Source organism: Oncorhynchus kisutch, linkage group LG6 (genome assembly GCF_002021735.2).
Source record: "Oncorhynchus kisutch isolate 150728-3 linkage group LG6, Okis_V2, whole genome shotgun sequence".
Lineage (NCBI taxonomy): Eukaryota > Metazoa > Chordata > Actinopteri > Salmoniformes > Salmonidae > Oncorhynchus > Oncorhynchus kisutch.
The window spans coordinates 61,828,375-61,855,972 of NC_034179.2; the positions used below are offsets into that span (position 1 = coordinate 61,828,375).

General features: G+C 43.3%; 1 protein-coding gene across 1 annotated transcript; it reads left to right on the forward strand.

Moving 5' to 3' along the window:
* Positions 1 to 210: 210 nt before the first annotated feature.
* LOC109893087 (sarcoplasmic/endoplasmic reticulum calcium ATPase 1) lies at positions 211 to 27,563 on the forward strand. Its single transcript, XM_020486123.1, has 25 exons — positions 211 to 297; positions 500 to 636; positions 1,983 to 2,000; positions 5,417 to 5,499; positions 7,622 to 7,726; positions 8,149 to 8,287; positions 10,654 to 10,734; positions 11,198 to 11,283; positions 11,547 to 11,702; positions 12,425 to 12,566; positions 12,838 to 13,004; positions 16,533 to 16,621; positions 16,757 to 16,859; positions 17,068 to 17,199; positions 17,471 to 17,596; positions 17,766 to 17,984; positions 18,161 to 18,272; positions 18,502 to 18,725; positions 18,919 to 19,139; positions 19,419 to 19,621; positions 22,266 to 22,351; positions 23,248 to 23,381; positions 24,132 to 24,249; positions 24,861 to 24,978; positions 27,208 to 27,563. Exons 2-25 carry the CDS (start codon positions 519 to 521, stop codon positions 27,243 to 27,245), a joined length of 3,018 nt encoding a protein of 1,005 aa, XP_020341712.1. The 5' UTR covers positions 211 to 297; positions 500 to 518; the 3' UTR covers positions 27,246 to 27,563.
* Positions 27,564 to 27,598: the final 35 nt, after the last annotated feature.

Genomic DNA, 27,598 nt, shown 5'->3' on the forward strand with positions numbered 1-27,598 from the left:
CCTCCCTGTTCTACTGACCATGCTCGATCCAAAAACATATCTTATTTTCAGTTTGACGGCAGACAGCGGACCCCCTCTGCAGTTGGTGACCAATTCTTCCACGCGTGACCCCCCCCCCCCCCCCCCCCCCCCCCAGGACCCTCCCGGCCCACCCACTTTTGCTCCCCTCAGCCAATGAGGTGCAGGCGCATGGTGAGAGAGCACCAATCGCACCACTTTTGTGTCTGTATAAAACTTTTCATGAGCCTGTGCCAGGTTGCACTTTCTGTCAGTCCAGGGCTCCAGTTTGCCGGAGAGGTGAGAGAGAGAGAGGGGAGAGAGAGTACGAAGGGGGTTGACAGTTTTTATCCCAATCCCACACTTTTATAGAGTGATGGGTAACAAATAATTTCTCTGGTTGTAAAACCTCATAACTGGAGAACTACCTACTGCGCCAAGCCACGCATTACTGGACAGACGTGTCCTAAACGTGTCTTTGTTTTGTTCTCTTCTTCTGAAGCGTCTCCTGTTTGGTGAGGATGGAGAATGCACACGCAAAAGAGCCGGAAGAGGTCGTGTCATACTTTGGTGTCGACCAGACCACCGGCCTCACACCAGAACAGTTCAAGAAGAACCTGGCCAGATATGGTCACAATGGTGAGAAAGAGAGACTGAGATGGATGGATTGATGGAAAAGAATAGAGAAACCAAGTGATGGACAGAGGTACATGGTGATAGATAAGAGGAGGGAAAGGGCTTGTTGGAAAGATGATGGTGAGGAGGAGGAAGAGGAGGAGAAAAAGGAGGAGGATCTGGTTGGGTGTAGAGGTTCAGACCCAAAATGGGGTTCATTGGTCCTAAATGCTGTGGAAAGGCTAATGCAATGGAGGGATAGACAGACAGACATACATACATACAGACAGCAACAGGTGTTCCACTGGCTTGGACAATAGTTAGTCTTTGTTTTGGTTATGAAGAGGGGAAGGTCGGATGTTGACTCTTTGTGATTGGCCGTTGGCTGGCTGGCTGACTGACACATTGGCACACGGCAACCAAAATGGTTCACGTGACCTTGTGATGGTGCGGCAGATGCCATTTGAAGGTCATCGGCACCAAAGGATGCTTGGGTAGTGTAGTTTGTGATCAGTCCAGTACAGGCTCTCTATCGTGGTTGGTTGGATTCCAGAAGTTCATGACAACTTCTACTTGCATAACTGTTGTATCAGTCCTTTTATTTGAGTGTGTTTGCAGTTAGCACACTTGATAATAACATTGAGGGGCTAAGCATCAGACTTGATATACAGAGGCAAAAGTCAAGTTATGAAGCTTATGATAATATTATTTTATAAAAATGTTTCTTCTTGGTCATCCGTGCTTAAATCATGATATGAAGCATTGGTATAGTCATTGTCTCATCCAGCCAATGATAAGCAACGACAGACTCAAGGCTCTGATTGGCTAACCAATCAGAGGTCAGTGAGAAGGACAGAGGTTTGCTATGGCTACTGACGGGCCGACCTGGGACAAACCAAGGCCCTAACACTCGTTCGCAAACGTTTGCTAAAGAAAACCACTTAGTTCGATCCTTTAGAAATAAAGTAGAATCACAGTTGTGCTACCAGTTCTTCGGTTTGTTGATGTTTTTGTTTTTGCATCATTTGAAGGTTTGAAATGAGTTCAGAGAGATTTCAGTCCTGACGTAAGTTATCAATCAAAAGGTGGATGACATGAGCTAAGTAAAGGTTTTTAGCTAATTAACTATACGCATTTGTATCAAGTGCACAAGTTTGCACCTGTATTTTCAATGACCTGATCTGACCGTGAAACAGGTGGAAACAAAGGCTTCGTACATCTGGTCCCTTACATTGAAACAGTGTATAATTAGGATTTCTGTTATCAAAGTTAGAGGTAGCAGGCCTAATGCTGATCTCAATTAGCAATGTTAGTAGCAAATAGCAATGCTATGGTAATAATCTGCCGTCTCTCGCTTTCCCCTTTTACAGAGCTGCCAGCTGAGATTGGTGAGTTCCCAACGTTATCTTTGCCCCTCACACACCTGTTTGTGGTCGGTCTGCACACACTCTCCTATTTCTGTCCCAATGTCCAGGAGGTTACACATCCCATCAGTCACACTACCTCTTTATTTCTTGCCACCATGTCACACACATTTGCAGTCACACATACACACCTGTTGTTCTGCTTCCTGCCTGGGATGATGGACTTCCTGTCAGTCGTGCCATCGTGACATCTGTCATCACAAACCCTCCAGACATTCCGATTCACCCATTTATCTCTGTATATGCCCCCTCTAGGGTTTAAAATCACTGGATTGGTTGGTGTAGAGTAGCCATATTTCCTATCCAATCCGATGCTTGACAGGGAGTGGCTACACACTTCAGAGAGAAGGAAGGGGAAGATGTGAATGGGATTACTATTCTTGTCAAACTCATAACCCTGAAAGAAAAGGATCTTCCTATGCACAGATCTGTGTCCTTACATACCCATCCCATCTGTCACACAAAACCTCAAAAACCCAGAAGTAAAAACTTAAATTGGGTTATCACTAGTTAACACAGTCACAAAGTATTAAACCCCACCTATTTCTACAATTTCTCTTCTAAAAATCAGATTTTAAACCAGAGGTGGCCGGTAGCACCTCAATTGGGGAAAACCGTCTCATAGTGATGGCTGGAACAGAATAAATGGAATGGTATTGAACACATCAAGCATACAATTTCCATGTTTTTGATACCATTTCATTCACTCCATTCCAGTCATTATTATGAGCCTTCCTCCCCTCAGCAGCCTCCTGTGTTTTAAACCTAACCCTAAATTTAACGTTAATCTTAACCACACTTCTAACTTTATGCCTAATCCTAACCTTAAATTAAGGCCAAAAATGTCATTTTTGCTTTGATACATTTTTATGATATACCCAGTTTTGGCTCTGTGGCTGTGTTATCTAGTGGGAACCTTCCAGTTGTGTTGCGTGTGTCTACCCATGAGAGATTATTATCACACTGACTATTCCTCCCTGTGACGGTTATGATTCTCACATCTGACAGTACTATATCATCGTGATGCAATAGAGACATGGTCATCGAAATTGTTAAAAAGTTTTAAAAACAATTCTAATAAATGCAACAGTTGGACAATGGATGAAGACACTGCAAACCAGATATTGACTGAATTGTAGCACATAAAACGTTTTACTGGCACGGACAAATAATGAACGGAGTCCAGGGATTTAGGTGCGAATTTAGGTATCCAATTGATTGTAGAATGTCCCAATATTTGGGGGGCGGCTGGGGGGTGGGGGTGGGATGCACTCATATATACATTTTCTTATTATATCAGCTATTTGTTTGTGTGTTAAAATAAGGGAACGCATATGTGCCTACTTTGCACATATTTGCATGTATGCATGTATTTGCATATATTACACATTAACATAAAGGGGAGAGACAGGGCTGTAACAACCAAACCACCAGAATCTCTAGTGGCACAGCTAGCACTGCGATGCAGTGCCTTAGACCACTGCACCACTCAGGAGGCCCCTTCATTAATTACTGTTGTTGTCACTTTATTTAGCATAAATCAACAAGTGTATCAATAGCAGGATACCCTTGGATTATAAATCAACATGCTTGGCTCTGGTTTACACCTACTTTACATTGCTTGTGAGACCAGACATGCACTACATGATCAAAAGTATGTAGACACCTGCTCGTTGAACATCTCATGCCAAAATCATGGGCATTAATATGGAGTTGGTCCCTTCTTTGCTGCCATAACAGCCTTCACTCTTCTGGGAAGACTTTCCACTTGATGTAGGAACATTTCTGCGGAGACTTCCATTCAGCCACAAGAATGTTAGTGAGGTTGGGCACTGATGTTGGGCGATTAGGCCTGGCTCGCAGTGGGTGTTCCAATTCATCCCAAAGGTGTTTGATGGGGTTGAGGTCAGGGCTCTGTGCAGGTCAGTCAAGTTCTTCCACATCAATCTCGACAAACCATTTCTGTATAGACAGAAATGTGCAAAGGGGCATTATCAAAGGCCTTCCCCAAACTGTTGCCACAAAGTTGGAAGCACAGAATCGTCTAAAATGTCATTGTATGCTGTAGAGTTAAGAATTTGCTTCATTGGAACTAAGGGGCCTAGCCCGATTCCATGAAAAACAGCCCCAGACTATTATTCTTCCTCCACCAAACTTTATAGTTGGCACTTTGCATTTGGGTAAGTAGCATTCTCCTGGTATCCGCCAAAGCCAGATTCGTCAGTTGGACTGTCAGATGGTGAAGCGTGACTCATCACTCCAGAGAATGCGTTTCCATGGCTCCAGAGTCCAATGGCGGCGAGCTTTACACCACTCCAGTCGATGCTTGGCTTTGGCATGGTGATCTTAGGCTTGATGACAGCTTTGTCAAGAGTGTGCAAAGCTGTCATCAAGGCAAAGGGTGGCTACTTTGAAGAATCTCAAATGTAAAATATATTTAGATTTGTTAAACACTTTTTTGCTTACTACATGATTCCATATGTGTTATTTCATAGTTTGGATGTCTTCACTATTATTCTACAATGTAGAAAATAGTCCAAATAAAGAAAAACCCTGGAATGAGTAGGTGTGTCCAATCTTCTGTCTGGTACTGTAAGTGTCGAGACGAAGCTTTAGCGTTCTTATAGATTCAACGGAAAGCCAATGTATCTGCGGTCATAACGGGGGGAAAAACGACAGGCACAAGCAAGAGAATGAAAGAATCGCAGGAATAAAGTGAAAACAATCAATCGAGTGAGATTTAAGTGACAAGGTTTTGCGCCCCACAAACAGAGGGGCTGAATAAGACAGCCCCTCAGGTGGTCGGCCGGGCGTGCACGTTGCTAGGGAACATTTCTGTTGGTTTCCACATTGCATGATGTTGGCAAGTGTCTTGAAGAGTGCACTCCTCTTTAGGTCTGATAGGTCTGCGTGTGTAACCACACAAAACAATCGTGAGAAAGTAGTATTGCGATTTCATTTGGCAGTATTTTTATTGTTGTATTGTGCTAATACACTCCTGCCAACACACACAGAGCCACACACACACTGACATTATTCTCATTCCCCCCTCTCTTTCTATCTGCCTCTCCCTTTCTATCTATCTGCCTCTCCCTTTCTATCTATCTGCCTCTCCCTTTCTCTCTCTCTCTCTCTCTCTCTCTCTCTCTCTCTCTCTCTCTCTCTCTCTCTCTCTCTCTCTCTCTCTCTCTCTCTCTCTATCTATCTATCTATCTATCTATCTATCTATCTATCTATCTATCTATCTATCTATCTATCTATCTATCTATCTATCTATCTATCTATCTGCCTCTCCCTTTCTCTCTCTCTCTATCTATCTGCATCTCCCTTTCTCTCTCTCTCTATCTATCTGCCTCTCTCTCTCTCTCTCTCTCTCTCAGGTAAGACCATCTGGGAGTTGGTCGTAGAGCAGTTTGAGGATCTGTTGGTCAGAATCCTGCTGCTGGCTGCCTGCATCTCTTTTGTAAGTAGACAAAATGATGTCACTGATTTTGACCGACTATGGCAAAAATATATTGCTATGGGTTACAGGGGAAAGATTGCAGAGTAATGACACAAGACAAGGTAAAGACATGACCTCCTAGTCGCTAGATTCATTGCTGCGTTAGAATGGTGAATGACTTTAGATGTTCTGTTCCTAACTTCATTGGTATAAGACAAAGTGATGTCATCTGGTCTGCTCCTCAATGATTGGTGTAATTAGAGCAAGGGGAAGATATTCATGTATTGATAATACCTATTGAGTCTTCTCAGATCTCCACAAGTGGGTTAGGGTCTATACAGGTCGATAGGTTTGGGTGCATGTATGCGTTTGTTGGTGTTAGCACCTGTAAGGTCACTGTGAAGTCACTTCCTGTCAATTTCCTCCCTCCACGTCCTCTCCTTACCCCAACGCAGGATGGGTAAATGTTTCAGCGTAGCAGCTGTGCATGGTGGCAGAGGCCATGAGAGGACACTGAAAGCTAACACACACACACAAGGTTACATACCTGCACAATGAAAGACACATACTGTACACACATACAGGTCAATTATGCTTTGCGTACACACACACACAGAACACATGCTGTGACCCGTCAAGTTATATTTCACATGGATTGATGTCCTCCCTCTCTCCCTCCCTCGCTTACTCACTCACTCGCTCGCTCGCTCACTCTAGGAATCCCTCCCCCATCCCTCTCTCTCACTATTTCATTTCACTGTTGTCTCCCCTCCACCCTCCTGTCTCGCTCTCTCTTTTCAAATCTGTTTTGGGGGTGGGGTGGGGGGGTGACACAATGTTGTCACCCCCCCCCCCCCCCCAACCCTCTACGCTCTGTCCCTGGCCAGCTGTCATTATGGCCTTAGAAAGAATGGTGTGTGTGTGCGATATAGTGTGTGTGTGTGTGTGTGTGTGTGTGTGTGTGTGTGTGTGTGTGTGTGTGTGTGTGTGTGTGTGCATGGTGTGTACGTGCGTGCGTGCATGTGTGTGACAAGAGGGCGCGAGGGGAGAGAGGCCCGCGTTATTTTAAGAAAGTCTCAAGCCAGGCCGAGAAACTGTATCCTTCCACAAAGGTCAGGGATGAAAGGAACGAAGGATTGCCGGCGAGAACGCAAGAGAGAGACAGTGTTGCACAATGGCATTGATTGTTGCAAAGACAAACAAACCGATGATGATAGGTACATACAGCATATGGTTGAGGAAGACACTGTAGTGATTATACTATGCATTTATGAATGATATATTATTAAGTTGATATACTGCGTGAATGCATAAATGCATTGGCAATATTGTTGCAATGTTTCTCATGTACTTTCAAGTGAAGTTTTGCGTGGAATGGAAGGGTTCTACGATAGCATGGTACGTGTGAGGAGGCTACAATGGATTTCAATGTGGTACCTTTTAGAATAGAGAGACAGAGAGGATGAACGATATAGAGATCTTAAAAGAGAGGGAATAAGAGAATAAATGGATAGAAACAAGAAAAGAAAGAAAGAAACAAGCAAAAGAAAGAAAGAGAGAGAGAGAGAGAGAGAGAGAGAGAGAGAGAGAGAAAGAGAAAGATGGAAAGAAAGAACGAAAGAAAGAAGGAAAGAGGATGGAAGAATGAAATCGTTGCACTAAGGAACAACGGAGTAGAGAAGGGAGAGGCGATGGAAGAAGGTAAAAGAGGACGGTTTGGACAAAGGAATAGGCAATAAAGAATAATGGATGGATGTATAAAATCATGGAGGGATTTCTGTCTCTCTCTGTGGGTTAGATTGCTTCTCACTCTGCTTCAGTGGATCAGAACTGATCTGTGTCCATGTCAACACAGCCTCTTTCCTAAACAGACCAGTGACAACAACTCGTTACACTCACATACACGAAAGCGCATACACACACACACACGTGAGGAAACACACACTCAAAAACTCCCTCTATCACACATGCACATGTGCATGGACACGCATACAAAAAAAAAGGCTGGCATAGAGTGGAAAAAAGTGATTCTGATATAGGTGCATACTGTCAAGTGTCATAAAAATGCATTCCATTCCATTGTCAATAAACATAAATGCTCTCTCTCCCTCTCTTTCTCTCCCTCTGTCTCTCTCGCTTTCAGGTGTTGGCCTTGTTTGAGGAAGGTGAGGAAACAGTCACAGCCTTCGTGGAACCCTTAGTCATCCTCCTCATTCTCATCGCTAATGCCATCGTTGGAGTCTGGCAGGTCAGTTAGTGGAAACACACACACACACGCGCGCACACAAACACCACACACACACACACATAATACATCACATGCATTAGTTTACCCGCTCAGGGTCAGAATGTGTTAACCGCGGGGTGGGGTGGGGTGGTGTTAAAGGGGGAAATGCAGCAGCCCCCAGTCCCACAGTAAAAATACAGAGGGACGATCGGGTTACCGCAAGCCACAAGCAGCGGGTCCATATTGGCCTTGTGGTGGTCATTTGGAAACTATGTACAAGGATTCACACATAGGGGGGGTTATGGGACGAGGGAGCGGGGAGCGGGGAGGGGGTGGATGTGACGGGTGTAGGGGGTGGGCATATTGGCACAAGTCAGGCTTTACACTTCTGGACGGGAGGTCAGGAGGAACTGATGTTCTGTGGGGTTATTGTTGCCCTGTAGGAGCGCAATGCAGAGAGCGCCATCGAGGCTCTGAAGGAGTATGAACCTGAGATGGGGAAGGTTTACCGGTCGGACAGGAAGAACGTCCAGATGATCAAGGCCAGGGAGATCGTCCCTGGAGATGTGGTGGAGGTGTCCGGTAAGATTCAGATCTGTGCCCAAGGGCTACTTCTACCCCAACCGGCCCAAGAGTTGTAGGCCCAGTTCCAAGTCGACCCATAGCCCCAATACCCACAAGCCACTAAAAATAAATGTAAATCTGATGTAATCGAGAGAGAATCTACCTGGCCTATCAGAGACGAAGGGTGATGCCCCCCCCCCCCCCCAAGAAAAATAATTAAACAAACAAGGCCTAATACCCATAGTGAATATTGTCAGTCTACTGGTTGACAGACACATCACAAAGGGCACTCTATTCACTTTATAGTCATAGGGCTCTGGTCAAAAGTGTACTGTACTGTAGGCCCCAGGACCCCTGAGGGTACTTGGCTTATCCACAGAGTGTACTTGAGAAGACTCATGACACCATAGGGCTACTGGTAAAATGCACATGAGGGGGTACTTCAGGATGAGTCTTACAGTATTGAGTGCATGTGAGTGTGTGTGTGTTTTTCTTTTAAACCCACAACCCTGGCGTTGCAAGTGCCATGCTCTACCAACTGAGCCACACTGGACCTGCATCAATGTACTAGATGTGTGGCTTGGCATTGTGAACGAGTGTGTGTGCCCGTGCGTATTTGAGAGGGTAAGAAAGAGAGAGAGAGAGAGAGGGATAGAGAGCGTATGACAATGACTAAGTGTCATTGTGTGAAGAAGGGAGGGAGGGTGGCTGTCCTTGTGTCCTTGAGACAGTGGGTCCTTTTAAGGCAATCAGAGGGTAAGAGAGAGGGAGGTAGAGAGAGAATGAGAGAAAGTTATATACACTGTATATACTGTAGGTGACAGTAAAACAGTGTAACCATCATCCATACATTTTGTTGTTTATTTATTAGCCATTCTTTCTTTTTCTTTTTATAATCTTCTTTTTATTTAATGAAATAAAAAATGACCGAAGATTCCACAATACAGCAGTAGTGTTGTACCTGTATATTAGATGTACTGTTATTATTACTACTGAAATGAACTGTATTTCATTATCCTCATTCCATTGTACTGAACATGCTGTACCACTATACTGCTTTGGCAATATCTACAAATTGTATTTCATGCCAATAAAGCAATCTGAATTTGATGTTGAATTTGAGAGAGCGATAACATGTGTGCTTAGTACTCACACCTGTCTATCTATCTCACTCTCTTACACCCTCTATCTATTCCCCATACACCTGTTTGCTATCATATCGCTGCATCTCGCCCTCTGTCTTTCTCTCCCTCTCGTTCTGTCTGTCCGTGGGGTCGGCTTTCAGTGTTGCTACTCATCCAGAGTTCTAAGACGAGTCAGGCTCTCTCTCTCACTCTATTGGCTTTCTCTCGCTCTATTGGCTCTCTCTCTCACTCTCTTTATTGGCTCTCTCTCTCACTCTCTTTATTGGCTCTCTCTCTCACTCTCTTTATTGGCTCTCTCTCTCACTCTCTTTATTGTCTCTCTCTCTCACTCTCTTTATTGGCTCTCTCTCTCACTCCCATTATTGGCTCTCTCTCTCACTCTCATTATTGGCGCTCTCTCTCACTCTCTTTATTGGCTCTCTCTCTCTCACTCTCATTATTGGCTCTCTCTCTCATTCTCTTTATTGGCTCTCTCTCTCACTCTCATTATTGGCATGCACTTTCAATTCATTGGGTCTTCATTGGCTCTCTCTCTCACTCTCATTATTGGCATGTACTTTCAATTCATTGGGTCTTCATTGGCTCTCTCTCTCACTCTCATTATTGGCATGTACTTTCAATTCATTGGGTCTTCATTGGCATGGGAAGCAATGTTTTACATTGTGTATGTCACTTGCTTTGGCAATCACAAATAAACAGTTCAAATTAAAAAACACAAATGTTTCAATGTTATATTATTAACTATGTACAGTGTTGTTACAACAAGTAAATAGTACAAATGTTTTCCAAATAAGTAATATAATTGCATTTTTTAGTTTGGTTATAATGTGGTTGGATCAGACTGTCCTGAGGCTTTGTTGGGTTGGTAGGGGTTAATAAACTTAGCCTCGAGAGTCAAGACTAGTTGGATGAGGGGACTTTTCTCCATGATCAATTCTCTCGCTCTAATTTTGCCATACTGAAGAGTCAAGATGTCAAATGGTGATATTTTGACCATGTTAAAAAGCAGTGCGTTGGACAGAATACACTGTAAAAATAAGTCAGACTAAGCACAATGTTATCCAGGGAAAACCTTGATTGTGATAAAGACTGTGGATTCCAGTGTAGCAATTATGTTTGAACATACGTGAAATGAACTCTGAAGTGGAGTGGAGTGGAGTGTGTGTGTGTGTGTATATGCATGAAGTTGAGACAGCTACTTTGAGCTAACATTGTGTATGTTTGTTCTTTCTTTCCCAGTTGGTGACAAAGTCCCCGCTGACATCAGACTCGTCAAAATAAACTCTACTACTCTGCGGGTTGACCAGTCCATCCTCACTGGTGAGTGATATTATCAACTCTGACTGTCAGTCGTAACCTTCTTTACAAGACCACAATAAAAAAGAAATGAGGACTGACAGAGTTAATCAGTGAACTCGAGTTCACTTTATGTCATTTTAGTGCACTCTGAAAGCATTGAAAATACTCTGAAAACATCCAAAACACATGATATATACAGCTAAAATCTACAATGCCATGTACAAACAAGTTGACATTGAGGTTCAGTAAAGTGCGCTTTCTCAATTTGAACCATTATTTTAGACAAAATCAAGACGTCAATATTCTTGCACTGTTTTTTGTATGAACTTTTTAAAATTACACTTGGAATTTGCAATAAAATCCTGAGAGTTAAGTTGATTAAATGTGTTTCATCTTTTGACAGCCCTATTATAAATACATGTAAAACATTTTTGTTGTAAAACTCTCTCACTCTATCTGCCTCTCTGTCTCTCACCTCGCTCAGGTGAGTCTGTCAGTGTGATCAAGCACACTGATGCCGTCCCAGACATGAGAGCTGTCAACCAGGACAAGAAGAACATGCTTTTCTCTGTGAGGGACTCTCCTATATATTTATCCATCTATCTATCTTTCTATTCCTCCATCTCGGAATCTTTCCATCAATCTAACTGTCATTTTCCACACTCCTGCCCTCTTCTACTCTCCATCTCCTCCACCCTTACAGCCATTCATTGACCGCTCCCTCTTTCCCCCTCTCACTCTCACCACTATCTCCTTCTCCCCTCTCTCTTTCTGTCTCCCCTTCTCCCCCTCTCCCCCTCCCTTTATCTCGCTCCCTCTGTCTATCCCTCAAGGGCACCAACATTGCATCAGGCAAGGCTATCGGCGTAGCCGTGGCAACTGGTGTCTCTACAGAGATTGGGAAGATCCGCGACCAGATGGCTGCGACAGAGCAGGAGAAGACACCCCTGCAGGCCAAACTGGACGAGTTCGGAGAGCAGCTCTCCAAGGTGAGACAGACAGCTACTACTACACTACTACTACAACTACTACTACTGCTACACTACTACTACTACACTACTACTGCTGCTGCTACACCACTACTACTACTGCTGCTACACTACTAATACTAATACTACTGCTACACTACTACTACACTACTACACTGCTACTACATTACTACTACTGCTGCTATACTACTACTCGTACTACTACAGTACTACTACAGCTGCTATACTACTACTACTACTACTACACTACTACTACTACTACTACTGCTACTACTACAGCTGCTACACTACTACTACTACTACTCCACTACTATTAATACACTACTACTACTGCTGCTACACTACTACTACTACTACTACTACAGCTACACTACTACTACTACTACTACTACAGCTACACTACTACTACTACTACTACTACAGCTACACTACTACTACTACTACTACTACAATTCTACTACACTACACTTTAGTTGTTGCAACATGACAAGAAGAGTTTCCCCACGGCCTTAAAATGGTCAAGTAGCCAATTTTTACCCGTTTTTATTTGATACATCTTAAAGGGATATTTCACCCAAATTACGAAATGACATTACAAAAGTCATACCTTGTCCATAGACTTAGAATGTAAGGAAACCAATAGTGCAATGATGACAATTTTATTATATATATTTTTAAACCAGGGTTTATCTGACAACCTGTGGTTGTCTATTCCATAACAGGTCATCTCCCTGATCTGTGTTGCCGTTTGGATGATCAACATTGGCCACTTCAATGACCCTGTCCATGGAGGCTCCTGGATCCGCGGGGCCGTCTACTACTTCAAGATCGCTGTGGCCCTGGCTGTGGCTGCCATTCCTGAGGGTGAGCAACTGATACTGGACTAGCACTAATCTAATTTAAAAAGTCTAGATGGGTCAAAGTAAAGTGGACAAAAGTCAATCAACCAATCACCCTCAAGACTGTGTTAACCTGGGCTAAAGCCTATGTAGCAAAACGAATGCATGTCTTCAGGTCTCAAGAGAGGTTTCAATTCACAAGAACATGAACATGGTTTACTGTATAACTAATAACACTCTTTTCCCCTCACTTTCTACCATCTGTCCCCCTTCTCCCCCCTCTCTCTCCCTCCCAGGTCTGCCCGCTGTGATCACCACCTGCCTGGCTCTGGGTACCCGTCGTATGGCCAAGAAGAACGCCATCGTCCGCTCCCTGCCCTCTGTGGAGACCCTGGGCTGCACCTCCGTCATCTGCTCCGACAAGACTGGCACCCTCACCACTAACCAGATGTGTGTCACCAAGGTGGGTACACACACACGCCGCACAAACACACACACACGCCGCACAAACACGTCGTACAAACACAAATGCAAATGTGCGCTGTGCGTTCTAACACACACACACACACAAACACATCAGAGATCCAACACACTGTAAAAAAAAAAAAGTGGATTTTGTTGATCAAATGTTGAGGAAACACACAATCCTATTGCAGCTGGTTGCCTTACAATTTTACATTGATTCAAACCTCAATGCTGACTTGCAAAGTGATGTGTAATTCCTATTGGAATCCAGAGTGAGGATATCCAGCAATTTGAACTTTTATTCACCTGCAGCCTGCATTGAGAATGACTGTAAGGAAGGGAAGACTGAAAACGTACAACTACTAACAGATTGGATTAGTTTCTGAAAAACATTAGGAACACTGACCAGGTGAATCCAGTATGAATGCTATGATCCCTTATTGATGTCACCTGTTAAATCCACTTCAATCAGTGTAGATGAAGGGGAGTAAAAAAAAGGTTTTAGAAGGATTTTTAAGCCTAGAGTCAATCGAGACATGGATTGTGTATGTGTAGCCATTCAGAGGGTGAATGGGCAAGACTAAAGATTGTAGTGCCTTTGAACGGGGTATGGTAGTAGGTGCCAGGCGCATTGGTTTGAGTGTGTCAAGAACTGTTTTTTTTTCACGCTCAACAGTTTCCCTGTGTATCAAGCATGATCCACCACCCAAAGGACATACTGTACAGCCAACTTGACACAACTGTGGGAAGCAATGGAGTCAACATGGGCCTGCATCCCTGTTGAACACTTTCCACACCATGTAGTCCATGCCCCAATAAATTGAGGCTGTTCTGAGGGCAAAAGGGGGTGCAACCAAACATTATGGTGTTTCTCATGTTTTGTACACTCAGTGTATGTTATTTGTGTAATCAGCCAATCAACCAATGTAATCAACCAATAAGTGCCTTAAGAAAGTGTTCATACCCCTTGATTGTTTCCACATTTTTGTTGTGTTACAGCCTGAATTTAAAATACATTAAATGGAGTTGATGGGCTCTATTTTAACAAATCTAACGCAGCAGTAAATCTAGGCACTGACAGTAGCACTATAGCTTCAGGGGTGTGTCAAAAATATTTGTTCTATTTTCACCACCATAATTATAGGCACAGTTGCTGGCGGTGGCGCGTTTTGACAAATAAACCAGTTGTTGGTGTGTCGAGGCTTGCTGGCCAATCAGAACGGGATCCAGGGCTAAATATGTGGTGGCTTCAAGTTGTGTATTTACAGTCTTTTGTGTATTGCGTTGTTATCAACTCCAATTTGAATGTTACTCCATTATCACCTATTTTGTTAAATAGCCTGCCCCATATTTGCAATATATGTTGAACATGTTTGCAGTCGAACTGTTTATATAAGCATTGCATTGCTTTAGTATGGAAATACATTGTTAAATAGGCTATAGCATTTGCACTGCTATAGGGGCTTTAGGCCTACCATAAATTGCAGCCTGGACATGGACATGCCAAAAGTAGTCATAAACTAGATTAAATTCACTAGGCTATTGATAAGGCCTAAAAAATACTGTGTATAATTTTAATCAAATTCTAATAAAAACTAAACGGCAACTTCTTTTAAATAGGCTCTGTCTAAATACAGTTACAGGCACCATAACTGCTCCCTGTGGGCAATAATACATCTTACACTATGGAGGGTTTTATGCACATCCAAACTTTTCACAGGTGCTGGATAAATATAAAATATAAAGAGAAAGGGGAAATGTCCACACCAATATACTACTGGCAAATGTAATGTTTATAAACATTATGGAACCATCTACAGATCATATTTGCACCCATTTGAGCCATGGGGCGGCAGGGTAGCCTAGTGGTTAGAGCGTTGGACTAGTAACCGGAAGGTTGTAAAGTTCAAACCCCCGAGCTGACAAGGTACAAATCTGTCGTTCTGCCCCTGAACAGGCAGTTAACCCACTGTTCCAAGGCCGTCATTGAAAATAAGAATGTGTTCTTAACTGACTTGCCTGGTTAAATAAAAGTAAAATAAAAAAACAAAATAAAAATGTAGCAGTTTACTTCATCACCATAAACCCATGGATGTGAATATTTCTAATAAGTTTGTTTTTCAATCAAATTAAACGAAACACAATCAACCTGCTTTTTAAACCAACAACAATATTTAAAAAAAAAAAGGATCGGGTCAGATGATATCATAAATTGCGTATCTCATTGCCTTGGCATGTTTGCACGTCTATATACAAACTAGACTCCTGTCAATGGTATCGTTGCCTATGTCCTAGGTCAGATTCTGAAAAAAAATACAGCATTGATATGACATTATAGGAGGATTGAATAGTTTGAAGGAGCGCGGGTGTCTTTGGTAACGTTATTTGGGTGAGGAGCGCTCTTTGAAAATGGGGATGGATAGCCTACTCAAACAAGCGAAATGAAGTATGTAGGTATGTGAATTTTGAATAGCTAATGAAAAAAGCATGAGGGCAGAAACCTCTAAACTTATTCATAAGCTAGTTGGCTAATGGGGCCAGGCTAAAAAGATGCACCTATGTGATGGTGCTTAACCAGCCTTGATTAAGGGAAGGGTAGGCTATGCTTGATTCTCATTTAAACGAAATGGAGAGCAACCAATAGTTTATGTTTCTAAATACTAGATTCAGCGGCATAAAATCACATCTCTCTTCCACGGGCACTCACTGTGCGTCACCGCTGGATAGGCTGCACTTCTGCTCTCAAAATCCATGCAATTATCAACTGCAAAGACCTGCTTTTTGTGAGTCTTAAAACTTCCCATTAGCACTGCATGAAATTGTCACTTTTGCGCGTGTTTTTAAGGACACACCTCAAATATGGCCACCCCTCCCACTACAACGTAAAGTGAGCTGATGTTAGAATCTGGCGTTAGGGCTGGAAAATGCTATAGTGCGAAATTGACGAAAACAAAAATGTCTACAAACATGTTTTCACTTTGTCATTATGGGGTCTTCTGTGTAGAAAATAAATCAATTTAATCCATTTTGAATTCAAGCTGTAACAACAAAAGGTGGAATAAGTCAAGGGGTATGAATACTTGATGAAAGCAAAAACACGGGTATTGAAAAAGTCAAACTGCAATAAAGCATGCTGGGATAATGCTGGGATAATGATGGCTCTCGTTTTCAGTGGTTTTGAGCAAACATAGATTTCGTAATTTTACTCATCAAGCTTGTTTAAATTCAGCTCACCTCAATTATAGTCTGTTGATTCAACTACAATTGTAAGGCAGCCAACTGCAATAGGATTGTGAGTATGCTCAACATTTGGCACATACTGCAGCAGACCCAACATAAATGCTAAGGTAAACATTAATTTGTCATTTTACTCCAAAAATTACTCACACACACATTAGATCAATTTATTGTCCTTCTAAAGTCCACCCAACTCACAAAATAACGCTGATTAAGAAATTTGATCAGTTGGCTTTTTTAAAGTGCATAGTTAAGTAGTGTGTGTTGTGTCTTTGTGGTGTGGTTCCAGATGTTCATCATTGACAAAGTGGAGGGAGACAGCGTTTCTCTTGGTTCTTTCGACATCTCCGGTTCCAAGTACACCCCCGAGGGAGAAGTGTGAGTATAGCTGGACATGGGCACACACACACACACACACACACACACACACACACACACACACACACACACACACACACACACACACACACACACACACACACCTGCTTATTGTCTTCTCCATCTCTCTCTCAGTACTAAGAACGGTGCGTTAGTGAAGTGTGGCCAGTATGATGGCTTGGTGGAGCTATCCACCATCTGTGCTCTGTGCAATGACTCCTCTCTGGACTACAACGATGTAAGGAGAAGCTTTCTATCTGTGTGTGTGTTTGTGAGTTTGGGTGCGTGCGTGTGTGTGCGTGATACTTTGTCAGCACTCAGTATCTGTATATGTGTAGCTGTTATTTTATGGATCTGATATGTGTATTAGTCTAGCCCAGATCTGATATGTGTATTAGTCTAGCCCAGATTTGATAGTGTCTTTCTCCTCTCCCTCTCTCCTGCAGTCTAAGGGTATCTATGAGAAGGTGGGCGAGGCCACTGAGACCGCTCTGTGCTGCCTGGTTGAGAAGATGAACGTGTTCAACACTGAAGTACGCGGCCTGTCTAAGCCCGACAGAGCCAACGCCTGTTGCTCTGTAAGTCTTTCTTCCTCCCTCCACCTTTCCTCTACCCCTCCTTTCCTCCCCCTTTCTGCCCTCTCTCCAGTCCACCCTCTCTCACCTCCCTCTTTTCCATCTGGCTCCCCTCTCCCCCTACTTCCCCTACCCCCCCATCTCATCCCTCTCGTTCCACCCTCCCTCCCCTCTCCAGCCTACCTCCCATTTCTCCCTCTCTAACGCCTGCCTCCATTTCTAAACCCTCTCCTCCCTCCCTCTCTAACCCATGTCCTCTCCGTCTCTCTCCCAGGTGATCAAGCAGCTGATGAAGAAGGAGTTCACCCTGGAGTTCTCCAGAGACAGGAAGTCCATGTCAGTGTTCTGCTCCCCAGCCAAGTCCTCTAAGGCCGCTGTCGGCAACAAGATGTTCGTCAAGGTGAGAGAACACCGTCAACAGTCTCAATGGAAATGCTCAGAGTAAAGGTCCCGGTGACGTTGTCATATCAATAATCTCTATAGCGATCTTGCAGTGATTGTTCATGAAGTTCCAAAATGCTCCTTGAGTCCGGACCGCTCTCTCTCTCCCTCCGTCACCCTCTCCCTAGGGCGCTCCCGAGGGTGTTATTGAGAGGTGTGCATATGTGCGCGTTGGCACTACCCGCGTGCCCCTGTCCGAGCCTGTCAAGAACAAGATCATGGCTGTGATCAAGGAGTGGGGTACCGGCCGTGACACCCTGCGTTGCCTGGCACTGGCCACCCGCGACACACCCCTCCGCATGGAAGAGATGAACCTCGAAGACGCCACCAAGTTTGGCGACTACGAGGTGAGAAAGGAGAGAGAGGGGGGGGGGATTTAAGTACCTACTGTATTAATTTCTAGGTAAAGAAAGGGGTTCCTGAGTTACTAGGTAAATACAAACAGTACTACTGGAATTTCTAAATTCATCCGAAGCACTTACCCTACGTCTCCTCTCTTTCTCGCTCTGTCTGTGGTCCTCAGACTGACCTTACCTTCGTGGGCTGCGTGGGCATGCTTGACCCCCCTCGTAAGGAGGTCATTGGAGCTATCGAGCTGTGCAGGGCTGCTGGCATCCGCGTCATCATGATTACTGGTCAGTATGCTGGACTGCAAAAATCTGGTGCTTTTCCAAGAATCCTCTAACCAGGATTTCTGGAAAACCTTTATCACTCCCACTGTTTCCATCCATCTACCTCTTCTCCGTTGGTTGTCTTTCCTCCATTATATTTCACTCTGGTGGTCTCAGAGAGGACTGAAATAAATTGAGAAAAAAACAAACAATACAATACTTCACTCTCTCTCTCTCCCTCCCTCCCTCCCAGGTGACAACAAGGGAACTGCCGTGGCTATCTGCCGTCGTATTGGCATCTTCACCGAGGATGAGGACACTACTGGCCGAGCCTTCACTGGCCGTGAGTTTGACGATCTGCCCCTCCACGAGCAAAAAAAAGCCGTCCGCAAGGCCTGCTGCTATGCCCGCGTTGAGCCCTCTCACAAGTCCAAGATCGTCGAGTTCCTGCAAGGCTTCGACGAGATCACCGCCATGGTGAGAGGAGGGAACAGGAACAGAGGAGACACTCCTATTCAAAACTCAAAAGCTTATTGTACAACCATCCAATTTACAAAAAAAACTGAATATGTGCGGAAATACGATTCACATCATAACAGAACACATCACTAACAGTCGTCCTCCTTCTCTACCTTCTCTTTTCTTCTTTCTTTCTCGCTTCCTCCACCAGACCGGAGATGGGGTGAACGATGCCCCCGCCCTGAAGAAGGCCGAGATCGGCATCGCCATGGGCTCTGGCACTGCCGTTGCCAAGTCTGCCTCTGAGATGGTCCTGGCTGATGACAACTTCTCTTCCATCGTGGCAGCTGTCGAGGAGGGCAGAGCCATTTACAACAACATGAAGCAGTTCATCCGTTACCTCATCTCCTCCAACGTTGGTGAGGTCGTCTGGTGAGTGTTCGGGGGGGAAGGGTTGAAGTGACCGCATGGTGACCCCATCTCGACAGACATAACCGTGGTTGAACGCCAATCCAGACGGAAGACAGCGATTCACTGTAGTAGCAGCATAACTACTTGGTCACGCTCCTGTATTGGCTGTCAAGACACCACCGTGAGCGAGAACATCAATATGACTGCCACACACAGTTCTAGCCAAAACATACTCTTCTCCTTTCTTTGTTTTCTCTTTCTTTCCCTCGCTCTCCTCATCCATCCCTCCATCTCTCTCAGTATCTTCCTGACCGCTGCCCTGGGTCTGCCCGAGGCTCTGATCCCTGTCCAGCTGCTGTGGGTCAACCTGGTGACTGATGGTCTTCCTGCCACTGCCCTGGGCTTCAACCCCCCTGACCTGGACATCATGGGCAAGCTGCCCCGCTCCCCCAAGGAGCCCCTCATCTCTGGATGGCTGTTCTTCAGATACCTCGCCATCGGAGGTACGATAGGATAAGATACCATACCATATAATATGACAGCATTTTTATTGTCCATTTGCATGGAAATGTATTCTGGGAAGTCAGGAACACATCAAAAACACTAAATACAAAACAAAACCATTACAAATGCACTGGCCATTATGCTTTCCTCCTCTCATGTTCCTTCAACAACCGTTGGGGTCACTAGAATACCACTGTGAATGCATGACCAATACATTGCCTCATTCTAAGTAGTTTCTAAGTAGTATGCTATGGTGGATATTGTGTCTAAAGCCCCGTCTATACCTGGTGCTAACATGCAGCCTTTGTCCACATTCTAAATTGTGCCCACATTTTTAGACAGGGGTAGACGATTAAAAGACTCCTTGTGATCTGATTGTAATCAGATCTTCCAAGTGTAACAAATAAGATCAGGTCAAATAACACATTTTTTACATGAACGAACAAAATTGAGTAATTTAGCATATGCTCTCAACCAGAGAAATGTATTTTTCATACATGTCCCCCGTGGGAATCAAACCCACAACCTTGGCTTTGCAAGGCGCCATGCTCTGCCAACTGAGCCACATGGGACCTGTTAGCAGTAGTTATACATGGGGCTTATGTAGTACGCTAGTGTGGATACTGGAACAGAGTCATGGTCCAGGTTCAACATAGACGCTATGCTCACTATCCATCTCTGACCTAATTCTATCTCATGAAGCTATGTCCGACTCTCCAACCATGAACTATCCCTGGCTCAGTCGTAAATCTAAATACAACCCTGACCCAACGTCAAACGCTTAGAGCTTTCAACCCTCACCGACTGGGCGTACAGCAGTTGTGGTCGGTGCCATTTAAGATGAGGGAGGACGATGATTTTTTTGAATGAGCATGGCTTTATTTCTATTACAGCATATTGGATAACTGTCATTTATATTCCATTCCCTCAGCTCAATGTAACATTGATAGGTTTAGGCTACTGCGTGATACTCACATTTTCCCTATACCCATCATTAGATTTCTACATCCTAGCCTATGAATGAAAGTTTACAATGTAGTTGCAGAGGTCGAGAGAAATTTGAGTAATCAAGGTGACAGACAGTGACACATTCAATACCGCCTTGCACACTCTTGCCTATATCTAGCTGATCTAGGGTGTAATCATTAATCCAACAGTTACAAACGAGAGTTTCTCTTGGACAAATTCAGGTACGTTTGTCCCCATTTTATGTACGTTTGCTTCTGTTTAAGAAACGTTTTAACAGAATCGGCAGAATGAATATACCCCTGATCACACACAAACACAGTTCACTTTCATAGCAGCCACATACAAACAGCATGATTACTTTTCTTGTAGTATATATCCTTCTCGCATCTACGTGATCGACCTCCTTTCACAGTTCTCCTCGCTTGTGGACTTCAGTGCACAACACATCAGTTGTCTGTGACCAGGCGAAAAAAAGCCAAGCCAAGCCAAGCCTTCATATCATAGCCGCTACACACAGCCTACATCGTTGTCACCATATCATCTAATGTCATAGTCAACATAGCTACAAGAACTAACGCATTAGTAAACCCGCTACAATCACACAGTACAGTCAGCAAGCAGTTTAGCCATTGCACTGGTGGGGGCTCCAGTGGCAATACATTTATAAAACCAAAAGCTTACCTTAACTTAGAAGAGTTCAAGTGTTGGATACCCAAAGCTAGCTAGCTAACATAGCATCCCTTTCTGTTTGAGCTGGGTGTTTGAGTAGGCTAAAGTAATTAGCTTCATTCACTAGCTAAGTAAGTGGAAGTGAAAAAAAATATGCAACGAAATATAGCTAGCTTTCTCTCTCTCTCTCTCTCTCTCGCTTCACCTTCATTTTTGAAGAAATGAATTTGTTCAAAACTGTTCAACTATTGTCGTTCTCTCTCTTTGAGTCAGCTACTCACCACACTTTATGCATTGCAGTGCTAGTTAGCTGTAGCTTATGCTTTCAGTACTAGATTAATTCTCTGATGCTTTGATTGGGTGGACAACATGTCAGTTCATGCTGCAGGAGCTCTGATAGGTTGGAGCTCATTCTCCAGAAGTTGTCATAATTACTGTGTAAGTAATTCTATGGAAGGGGGTGAGAAACAGCCTCCTAGGTTTTGTATTGAAGTCAATGTAACCAGAGGACGGAAACTAGCTGTCCCCCAACTACACCATGGTGCTACCCTACAGAGTACTGTTGAGGCTACTGTAGACCTTTAATCCATTATTTGGTGTCGTGTATATTTAGTATAGTTTATCTAAAAAGGATAACTGTTTCACAACAACAACAAAAAACACCCCTCTTCCTCCTCTGAGGAGCCTCCACTGGCGCACAGCGTAGACACCCCCCTCTCTACAACACCACATTCAAATTGAGCAGTGCTTTATTGGCATGGTGGTGGGACACAAACTGAAGCCAAAGCAATAATCAAATTAATGTTATACTGTTTCTGTACATCCTCGTGATAAAGGAACACAGTAGATAAAAAATTTGAATTAAAAAGTGATGCAAAGCAAATTTTTTAAACAACAAAGATTGTCATCATCTCATCTCGATACTTCCAACAGAAAAAGGAAATCAAATAGGACCAATTATAATTGAGATCAATGTTACCTGACTTCCTGTGGTGTTTGTTCCAGGCTACGTCGGTGCTGCCACCGTTGCTGCTGCGGCCTGGTGGTTCCTATACAGCGAGGACGGCCCTGGTGTGTCTTTCTATCAGCTGGTGAGCAGCAGCATCAGATATGGAAGAGGAGGGCAAGACCTCCCACATTTTTCTTTCAATGGAAGTCAATGAACTTAGCTAACTGCTATCTCATTAGTGTCTATGGGAGAGGCACCCCCATAAGCAGACAATAGTTTGAGTCGTTCATCTTAAAATCCAACATCTTTGGTAGGCATCACCAATCCAAAATTGGAACCCTAGGCCTAGCTCATTGCTCTCCACGTAGATCTGAATATATATATATTAAAAAATAAAAAATACTATACAATCGTGGGGGGTACGGGCTACCTAGGACTTACATTTAAATGAGTCATTCAGCAAAAACGTAGTCCGGTGAGTAGAGCAGAGGCTGCGTCCCAAAAGGCACCCTATTCCCTATATAGGGCCCATAGGGCTCTGGTCAAAAGTAGTGCACTATGGGAAAATGGGTGCCATTTGGGATGTACCACTCTGTAGAACAGGGAGTGGTCTCCACCTTTACTGGGTGTGCAGGCATTTGTGTGCAGGCACCAGGCCAGCACCAACACACCTGTATCAGATACTAATATCAGATACTAACTGTATCAGATATCAACTATGTTTTTTATTTAAAAAAACTCGACACAATGTAAAGATTTGTCTTTGGCTTCACCAAATAATTTAAGAAACCGTACAAAGTACAAAAGTGCCACTGCAGTTCCAAATTCATTGGTCATTGGTCTAAAACCATAATTATCATCAAGAGATCCTCATTTAAAATACATTAAAAGGTCATAAACCTTCATCATGATCATCATCTTAGGTGTAGGGTCTACCTAGGATCTACATTTAAACTTCTTACTTAGCAAAAATGTACAGTGAATGATTGTGATAATCCAGTAAATGGTTCCATCCTAATTTCGGATTTTTCTCCTCAGTCCCACTTCATGCAGTGCCACGAGGAAAACGAGGACTTTGTCGGCGTCCACTGTGAAGTGTTTGAGGCCGCTCCGCCCATGACAATGGCCCTGTCTGTGTTGGTCACCATCGAGATGTGCAATGCCCTCAATAGGTCAGACTGCAAATAGAGCTAGAAGCAACTTTGGTTCCTGCCTGGTTCAATATAAAGCCATGTTTGAAGATTCATGGTAGAAATGCTAGATTTAATTAGGCATAACATTAAAGGCCCATTTCCCAGTCCCAGATTAAGCCTACTCCTTGACTAAAACAGCACTTTCAATGGATATTATCCATTTGACATGCTTTGTAGTGCAGGACAGGAGTAGGTTTAATCTGGGTCCTCAGAATTAGCAACATTGGTAGTTTGTTAGCACTGTAATTCTTGATACACACACAGTATATCAATTTAGAGGTGGAACATGAACAGTAAAGTTATATAAAACACTTTGTTTACGTTTATAAATGATAGCACTTCTATAACAGTGCGTTTCTAAAACACAGAGTATCAAGAGTATGATATGAAAGCCCAATCCCAAAAGTAGCTATAACGTTGAAAGTGTAGTGTAACCCCAAAGACATTGGAAGAGTAACTTTAGATTAAACGTGCAGAACAAACATTATCCTCCATCCCTCACCATGTCATCTCAGATCCCCACATGCTTCTGCACACCTCTTGGCACACACACCTCTGTGGATAACAGCGTATAAACACACACATTTTAAATACTTTATTTGGATCCACAAATCAAATGTACATTTCAAGAAGGATCTAAACATCTCAGTGCGCCCGCGCACACACACAGTGTTTAGCCAGCGTGGATTACGTAACCCCTCCGCCCCATCCCCCCCTTCCCCCTCCCAGCTTGTCTGAGAACCAGTCCCTGCTGCGCATGCCCCCCTGGAGCAACCTGTGGCTGGTTGGAGCCATGTCCCTCTCCATGTCACTCCACTTCGTGATCATTTACGTCGACCCCATGCCCGTGAGTCTGCCTGACCTCGCACCACAACCCTCCGGCTCCAAGGACCACTAGTTTTGACCCTACATCCACCTCTCTTTGTCTTACTCTCTCGATCTCCTTCTGCCTCTCTCTTTCTCGCCTTCTGTCTGCTTCCCGCTCTCTCTCTCCCAGTCAAACATTATTGTTAGACAGACATTATTGTTATCCACTCCCCTTTATTGTGATATTCAGCGTTAGAGCGTGATTGAAATTTAAAGGCAATGTCCCCGCATTATCGGCGGATTCACGGTAAATGCTACATATGTCTGCTCAACCTGAACATTTCTATCACATAAATCTGTAATGAATCAGCGATACAGATTGAATAGAGCCCTAAGAGTGATAACTGAGTAAGAGTATTTGACAACTGAGTAAGGCCTAGATTCAATCTGGGACGTTATAGTGCGATTTACATTTACAGTGAGTGGTCTACGCAAACACGGAAACATTGCTTTTAAAAAGGTGCATAGCATAAAAGGGCCGATCGGATTGAATCTAGCCGTAAGAGTATGTGATAACTAAGTAGTAGTATGTGATAACTAAGTAGTAGTATGTGATACGTGTCTGAAATGTGCCTGTCCTCTCCGCTGCAGATGATCTTTAAATTGACCCACTTGAACGTGGAGAAATGGATGGTGGTGCTCAAGCTCTCCTTCCCTGTCATCCTCATTGACGAGGTCCTCAAGTTTGTGGCCCGCAATTACCTGGAGGGTAAGGACACACACATCTGTTATCGATTAAATCTATATTATTCCTTGTAATAATATCCTGTAATATCCACATAAATGTTCCCTCTATTTTGGGCCCTGGGCAAATTTCAGGTCTTGCGAGTGGAAACTTGAATGTTGTGAGAATTCTGTGCAACTTCCGGCGCATTGTTTACAGTGAACACTGAGGCTGTACCCTTACAATTTTAGACAGCAGCCAATACGATATCGTGGATATTTGAGCATAATGTATGCCTATCAGTGGCCTACCAACAAAACCAATTATGGAAATCCCATAACATTTTCTCAATTTTGATTTCTATGATATGGCCAGTAGCCTATATGGGGTGTTCAATGCAGTCTTTTAAAAAACGTTTTTACACAATGCTCTTGTAGGAAGCAGTAACACCCCATTGCTGACCAATTGAAGAAAAGGCTCTAGGGTGGACTGTAAATTAGGTTTAAGACTGTTGCTACCGCTATTGTATATTAGTCAGGATGTTAGAGGAATGAGGAGCAGGAATCCAATACTTGAGTTTATTGCACACACAAAGCACATTGGGTTGTTTGGCGGTTTTGGAGTTGTGTTTTTTGGTCAGTCGCGCACAACAAAGAAAGAACAAAAGCAAGATGGCCACCCAATTTAAAATCACCAGCACAACTGCAGCTTAAATAGTGCAGAAATGTCAATTAGTTCAGTGGGAACAGGTGTGGTAATTAGACAGGAGCAAGGCCAGAGTAGAGGGAAAACCTGGTTGCTGCCATGAGGCTTTGTAACACCATTACTTACCTATAACTGGGCTAATAACTTGCTAACTAGCAAAGAATATCAAATGTGCACACCACACTTGCGCTACCCGTCAATAGAATTATACTCCGATGCACGTTGGCTTAAAAATTTGATGTGCCCAGTCCGTAATACATTTGTGTCCCCTATGGGCCGGCTCGTACATAAAGCATCCCCCATTCATGCTGCAAAGGCATAATTTTCCTTAACTAGCTTTGATGGTGGGCCATCTGAAAAAAACTGGAATAATGTGTACTGTAGCAGTGATGTAAAAATACTTTAAAGTACTACTTAAGTCATTTTTTTTGTTGGTAGCATGCCCCTGGCTATCTGTAATTTAAAACAAAACTAGAAAATGATTTGGTTTGGTTTGTTGCATTGAAAGTGTCTGATAGTGAAGATTCATCTCTTGCATCTCTGTGTGGGCTGGCATTTCTTCTGCACGGCAGTCCTGGCGGTGGTGCGTGGCCGCGCACGCAAACAGCTTAGAGTGAATATTGATCCAGACTTTCATACTTGCTTCAATTCTAAATATGAATCTATTTAATTGCAAAGTCTTTCATAATAACAATGATTAATATGATTTATCTCCCCCACTTTTCCTATACCTGCCACTGCCTTGGCTCCTCCCCCCTTCCTTCCTGTTTTCACTTTGTTTATGAATCAATGGTTTTGTATTTTGTGTCAACACTGAATTTACACTGATAATATATAATACCCACTCTTACATGTTTTCACTAAAGTCTGTGTGTCTTCCTACAGGTTTCTATGTATCCCCATACTGCTTAAAGTTAGTCTAACTTTATGGCTATAATGTCCCATTTAGGTAGTAATTGCCTTTGTGTACTCTTCCACCAGCAAGATCATGCTTGGGGATAAGGTTAGCCATTGCAGTTTTAACTTGTTAATATAAAACATCTCCCATATTAACATTTAACTACGGTCAACATACAGCAGCCTATGATTGTATGGAAAAGTAATTTTTTAAAATTAACATATTCAAAATATTGGTATCATTTAGCGGACACTTTTATCCAAAACAACTTGGTCATGCGTGCATACATTTTATGTGGGTGGCCCCTGGGAATTAACAATCCTGCCGTTGGAAGCGCCATGCTCTACAGAACCACCAATATTTGGTGTTGAGTATATAAAAGTGTTGGATAACGTAAATTGAGCCGTACTAAAATATAACTAAAATGGCCAGAATAATAGATGCATGCCCAACTCCACATCAATCAATAGTACTTCATGTAGATCTAAAAGGGTTGTAATTATTCAAAATATGGTCATTTTTAGGCTGGGTTGGAATGTTCCCCATATTGCTTATACCTATCCTCCAAATTGATCCTTGGGGGCTAGTGCTCAATTTGGGACTTGAGTCTAGTCCTACCTCATCCGGTTGCCAATACCCTGAAAATGACAGCCATTTTCTTTCCCATGCAGTTGCTGATGACAATCTAGTAAGCAAGAAGTGGGACTAAAAGAACACGAGGAGTATAAAGGAGAGAAAAGAATGAGAAGAGAAAACGGTGGAAGCGCTTCCCAGAAACGAGAGCGCAGACCGTCACTAGAAGTGAGATTTTTTTTTTGACAAGCTCAAAGAATGAAACATACAAAAGCCACCAGAAAAAAATTATAAAAACGAACAAACCAACAAAAAAAACGTGCAAATAAACACCTTTTTCCTTTGTGTATGTATTGAAATAAAGTTAATATATATAGGTAAGCGTTATGAACATGAACAATATATTCAAATTATTCTGACTATTCTTAAAAAATAAAACTGTATTAAAAGAGAATGCGAGTGTGGCTGGTTAATTGTTATTGGTTTTGG

What these genes read in the sequence shown, in the direction of transcription:
- LOC109893087 (XM_020486123.1), top strand. Translation starts at nt 519, where the DNA reads ATGGAGAATGCACACGCAAAAGAGCCGGAAGAGGTCGTGTCATACTTT. An exon ending in TCGGAGAGCAGCTCTCCAAG is followed by an intron (nt 11,703 to 12,424) that starts GTGAGACAGACA and finishes ATTCCATAACAG; the next exon opens with GTCATCTCCCTGATCTGTGT. An exon ending in TTTACGTCGACCCCATGCCC is followed by an intron (nt 24,250 to 24,860) that starts GTGAGTCTGCCT and finishes TCTCCGCTGCAG; the next exon opens with ATGATCTTTAAATTGACCCA.